The sequence below is a fragment of the Phoca vitulina genome, unplaced genomic scaffold (assembly GCF_004348235.1).
Source record: "Phoca vitulina isolate PV1807 unplaced genomic scaffold, GSC_HSeal_1.0 scaffold121, whole genome shotgun sequence".
NCBI classification, from domain to species: Eukaryota; Metazoa; Chordata; class Mammalia; order Carnivora; family Phocidae; genus Phoca; species Phoca vitulina.
In genome coordinates, this window is record NW_022589824.1 from 603241 (window position 1) to 609121 (window position 5881).

Below are 5881 nucleotides of genomic sequence, written 5' to 3' on the forward strand. Positions count from 1 at the left end.
GGGTCCGACGGGGCGGGCCGGGGGCGGGCCGGGGAGAGGGGGCGGGTCCTGGAGGGTGGGGCTCGGAGCGCGGCGGCGGGAGGGGGTGTCAGTGCGCGGCCGCCCGGCCAGGGCGACGGCATGGGGCGGGTACAGCTCTTCGAGGTCTGCCTGAGCCACGGTCGCGTCGTCTACAGCCCGGGAGAGCCGCTGGTGGGGGCCGTGCGCGTGCGCCTACGGGCGCCGCTGCCCTTCCGAGGTGGGCGCGGGGTCCCCTCGGGGCGGGGGCCAGGTCGGCGGGGCTCAGGTGGCTGCGCAGCACCTGCGGCTGGGCGGGCTCTCCCGGAAGCAGCAGCTCGTGGCGCTTGGCCTGGACCCGCGGAACTGGTGGCGCCTCCTGCCGCCCCCTCCCTTCCCCTCCCGCCGGCCCGGGGAGTCTTGGGCCCCGCCGGCTGCAGGGAGGGCTGGGGTGCGGCCGGCCGGGCGGCGCAGACCCGCCGGGGTGGGTGGCTGCTGGCAGATGGGGCGGAGCAGGGAGGCCAGGGTGGCCCAGTCCTTCCGCATGTGCCCTTCCTGTTCTCTCCTAGGGTCGGCCAGAGTCGGGGGCGGGGGTTTAGATCCTGCCCACCTTGCCGAAGGCCCCTCTGACTTGGACACGTGCACGCCCCCGATCCTCTCTGTCGGGTCTGCAGGGTCCGCTGCACCCTGCACCTGCTGGGCCCTCACCTGGAGCCTGGCCCACGCTGGGCTTTCTCTCCCACACGCCCAGGCCCCTGGCGCAGGCCCTCAATCCTCATGTTCCCGCGGCGCACCCGTTTCCACCCAGGCTAAGGCTTGGCCTTGCGAGCTGGGAGGGTCTTGCTCATCCCTGCGTGACCCAGGCTTCCAGCCCAGTGAGCATCTAGGAACTGAACCCGAGCCCTACTGGCTGGTCCTTCTGCTGGTGCAGACATCTGGGACTTTGGGACTGGGAGTCAGGTTGCTGGTGTGGCCCTTGCTAGGGCTCTCTGCAGGTGCGGGCCTTATCTGCCATCTGAGGTGTGGGCAGGGCCCTGAATGGGACTTTTTCAAAGCTCAGCCCTCAGGGTGCCACCCAGGTACTCTGTGCCTGATTGCTGGTTCTGAGTGTGAGTGTGCTCTTGCTGGAGTACTTCTCCACCTTGGATGCTTGGCCCAAACCACAGCCATCAGGCAAGCCTCTGGACTTTGATCCTCTGGACCCCTGCGTGCTTGGTAGCTCAGTTCATCTGGTGCCTCTGAGGACTGAGAGCCACTGCCCAACTTTCTGGGCCACCGCTGCCCGGGTCCTGGATGGGTCTGACTCCTGACCTTGCCATGTTTGAGGCCGCAGGGTTTAGGAAGAAACTGAGTGGGTGAAGGTACCCCTGGTCAGGCGTCCAGCCTTGTGCGGTCTCCTCCTGATGACTCACACCTCCTTTCCTGTCTCCTTGGTTGGAGTTTGGGGTTTGGGTGGGGTAGTTATGGTGGTGGCGGGGGGCACAGCAGGAACAGTGCAGCTCTTCCTTGGGGCACAAGGAGAGATGACAGTTGAAATGGGAATGAGGGGAGAGCCCAGGGCACAGGAAGGAGGGGTGGGCTTGTGGCTGTGGGGATGGCAGACATGAGACCCCATGCAGGAGCTCACTGCCTGGCTCATCCGCCCAGTCATGCTTCTGTAGCTGGGGCCCAGGGCAAACAGGCTGTTACTGACCACAGTGAAGCAGAGTCCCCCAGCCTCCATGTGGTGGGTGGGATGTGGGTGAATGGACAGTTGGGCCATAGGATGGTGAGGGAGCCCCTGCTGATGGTCCCCACTATAAATGTGCTAGCCAATCGCCTGAATAGGGGAGGGAAGATGGGGGCATAGGCTGAAGAGTAGATGGATGATGACTTTGAGCCAGAAGAGTTATTATTCAGATTGTCCCTGGGGTGTAGACAGAATGTGGTGCTGAGGCTGTTCTGGGGCCTTCTTTTAGCCCTGGTTGGGTTTGGAAAAGGAAAGGCTGTGGTTCTTTTTTTCTTTCATTCATAAGATACTTGTTGAGCTCCTGCTATCAGCCAGTGATGCAACAGGGAGGCCCTCCACTGCTCCGGGAGGACATGGAGGGGGGAAGGCCTCAGGCCTTCAGGCCCTGGGGGGCTCCTAGTCTTGCCCACTAAATGCTTGTCTGATGAAGGACAGAGATGATTTGCACTCAACCATGAGGACACTGGCTGCCCTCGGAGCAAATGGAGAAGGAGAAAGCTGTGGAAGGAACTGGTTCCCTGGAGCCAAGGTCCAGCCGAGCCTGTTCTGCTCTCAAGGGTGGGCATTGGGGGCGGCGGGAGCCTAGACAACAGCAGCAGTCAGCCCCCAGCTCGCCAGCTCACTGAACTCTCACCGTGGGGCAGATGCCATTCTCCCCACCTCCCATGGACCAACTCTGTGAACCCTCAGAGCAACCCTGGGAGGGGGGCACCATTACTCTTCTCATGTTTCAGACTTAGAAACAGGACAGATGGAAGTGCCTCAGAGGCCAGAGCTTTAGTGAAAAGATGTGGCAAAGGCTGGGCTGCCCCAGGTTTGTGGGAACTGGTGGAGGTGGGCGAGACCTTTGGGACCAGAATGAGGAGTGAGCAGAGATCTTCTTGGTCAGATGGCAGATGGTGCAGGGAGGAGGGCTGCTGGACAGGGGAGTTCCGAAGTCACTCTGGAACACAGTCCACATGATGATGTTCCTTGGAGAACAGGAGCAGCCCCAGACCTCCCGATGGATGCTTATCAGTTTGGTGCTTGCCTTTCTTTACACACCTGAGCACTGTTGGAAGTGAAACACCTTTAAACCTAGGTGGTGCAGCAGGGCATGTTGCTGTGCCCCGGGGACCAGCCCAGGTGGTGCCCTTGCTGCGAGTCTGCTGGGCACCAGAACGCACCTGCCCCTGTCCTGTGCCTGGGCCTCGGGGCACACACGCTGGTGTGACGGCTGTGCTCACCTGCAGGAGCGGATCCCCCTGCATGGGGTGGGAGGACCAGCCTACTCTGCGTGTCCATCCCCTGTGCGTCCGTTGTACCCCTGCAGAGGAGAGTGGACAGGAACAGGCCGTTTGACTGCAAGATGGTGATGGGAAGCTGCTCGTTCAGGCAAGGTCCCCGCAGGGGCTTTAGCGTGTGAGCAAAAAGAGGCTCTTTGCCTGGGCATTGGGAAGGTCATAGAACTTGGGCCCCTCTGGGATACCCCAAGGGTTGGTGTGATACTGTTAGTTTTTCTGAGGTCAGGTGACCCCGCGGCTTGTTCACCTGAATTCTGGGGGCCGCATCCAGGCTGGGTGGGTGACTGTTTTAGGCATTTTGCTGTTGGACACGTGGGCTATGCCTAGATAGTTTGCTGTTACAGTGTTGCTCGTAGCTCCTGGGTAGATAGGGTGGATTGTGAGAACCGTTGGGTCCTCTGGGATGTGCATGTAAGGTCCTAGCAGATCTTCCTGGTGCTTTGCTAGGGCCCCTGTAGCGGCCTACAGTTTGATCACCGTAAGGGAGTTTTCCATCTCCTCTCCAACACGCGTCAACATATTTAATATTTGCCAACTGATAGGTTAAAATGGTAACTCATTTGAGTTTCTCTGATTTCTACTGAGGTGGGATATCTGTTCCTGTCGTCTGTTGCTATGTAAAAGTCACTTCTATGTAACAAGTCACCCCTAAACTAGGTGGTTTAAAACAACCAGTTTATTATAACTCACAGCGTTGTGGATTGGGAATTTAGACAGAGGTGGGCAGGGTGATTCTTCAGCTCTGTGTGCCATCCACTGAGGTCACTTGATGGTTTTCAGCGGGCACTGGGCCAATCTGGGGACCACTTAATTCCTTCTGGCATACTCTGCTGGTCCCAGAATTCACAGGGCAGCCACGTTCAAGGAGGGACGCACCCTCTCTGTGGGGCCTGTAGAGTGGCGTGGCATCTGGAGTCGTGGCATCTGCCCCTCCTTTATTCACTCCCTTGCCGTATTTCTCTCGGGATGTGTTCATCTGCAGGAGCGCCCCTGGTGTCTCCGATTTCTGGGATAGGAACAATTCCAGGTCTGGCCCTAGGAGGGGATGGCTGATGAAGTGTGGCTTAGAAATCAGGGCTGAGGTCTGGTCACTGGCAGTGCCCACGGGGGTGGAGGATAAGCCAAGGGTTCCCCGGGGGAAAGCCTGCTGGTCTGTGGGTGGCCAATAGGAGGCTTGTTTTGTCAGGGTTGGGTTGCCTGTGGAGACCCGGACATGTCTGGTGTGGCTGGCCCCTGGCCCTGGGCACTTGGGATACCAGGTTTCTCCTGCCTGGTGCCTCTGTCAGAAGGGTGTCAGATTCTGAGTCACCTTCCCCTCACCTGACCATCAAGTCAGGGGAGGAAGAGGAGAGGCTGGGCAGGGAGGCTGACATCTTTGGCCTTGTCTCAGCCTTGCAGTTAAAGGAGGGGTGGAGCCTCAAGGCTACCTGTCACTGAGCTCCCAGCCCCTCCAGCTGTGGTGTCCTCCTTGCGGGTCCAGCCACGGCCTTCTGACCATAGTGGTCTTTGGGCAAACGCCCACTGAAGTGGGGAATTTGAGTTTCTGGCCACAGGAAGGTGGTGGTGACCTCTGCTGCAAACGGTCCTGGCCAGAGAGAGGACTAAGTCCTCTCTCGATGTAGGAAATCACCCCTCCTGGGCAGCACTGGTCCAGGAAGCCAAGGGCGTCCCCACCCTGCAGTGTGCCAGACTGTTGGGTACCTTATCTGCTCAGGCAGGTCTGACCACATTCCTGCATCATGAGGGCTAGCAGTTAGCTTCCTGGAGCATGAAGGGGCGCCTCCCAGCCTAACTGACTTGCCTGTGAGCCAACACGAAGTGGGGCTGGAGGTCAGCTGCCCCAGAGGTTTCTGTTCATCATTGGTGTCCCAAGCATCCCTTGTAGGGAGCTGAGTTTACACAGGTCTGGTGGGCCCAGGGGTGGCTGGGAACCAAGGTTACCAGGTTGGGGGTTGTCCAGGTGTCATCTGGGTGACCACTGGGGCCCTCCTGTTCTGGACTTTGGGACAGATTTAACTCTGTGCCTCATCACCCTGGCTCCCTGGGAGTACCCCAAAATGGGGGATGGACATGAGGTATCCTCTGAAGGGCAGCAGGTCACTTGCTGGCCTGCCTAAGGCCAGCACTCCTTGGTGTGCCAGCTCTACCTAAATCTCTGTGATGGGGGCAGGGAGGGGCCCAGGCCAGTGGCTGGCTGGGACTCACACTGTCTCCCCACCTTGCAGCCATCCGAGTGACCTGCATGGGTTCCTGCAGGGTGTCCAGCAAGGCCAATGATGCAGCATGGGTAGTGGAGGAGGGCTACTTCAACAGTGCTCTGTCGCTGGCTGACAAGGGTGAGTCTGGGAGCCTGTACTTGCCTTGTCACATGTAGTGAACCCCTCCAGGGCAGACCTTGGCTGAGAGTGGGGCCTCTCTCCATCCCACTCCTCATCTGCCTCTGCTGACCCACCCTCTAGCAGGGCTTTGTACCCTGATGTGTTGCTCTCCCCAGCAGGCACTAGGCATTGCCTGATAGAGCCTGGGTGGCTGAAGGGGGCCAGCTTCTCCTTGATTTCGGTGGGCTCTGGCCCCTGGAGTAGCCCCGTCCCCCTTTCCTGTTTAAGCGAAGCTCTTGTACCCCTTCCTTTGCCCAGGCTGCAGCCCTGTACTGCTAGGGTGCCTGGAGTCAGAGCTGGGAGACCCAGTAGCCAGACCCAGCATGAACTGGTCGGCTGCAGTGCTTGCTTGTAACCTGTGTCCCGTGGTGTCAGCTCGAGGCTCCTGAGCCCCTCTCCCCACCCCTGCCTCCTGTCTCCGCAGGGAGCCTGCCTGCCGTGGTGTCAGCTCGAGGCTCCTGAGCCCCTCTCCCCCACCCCTGCCTCCTGTCTCC

At 59.9% G+C, this 5881-nt stretch overlaps 1 protein-coding gene across 2 annotated transcripts in view; it reads left to right on the plus strand.

The window, feature by feature from the left end:
* Positions 1-76: 76 nt before the first annotated feature.
* Positions 77-5881, plus strand: part of ARRDC1 (arrestin domain containing 1) — a 9270-nt gene continuing 3465 nt past the window's right edge. For both annotated transcript variants that reach the window (XM_032398823.1, XM_032398824.1), the window contains exons 1-2: positions 77-238; positions 5235-5345. In XM_032398823.1, coding sequence (XP_032254714.1) covers positions 121-238; positions 5235-5345 — 229 coding nt within the window. In that variant the 5' untranslated portion in view covers positions 77-120. The remainder of the gene's footprint in view (positions 239-5234; positions 5346-5881) is intronic.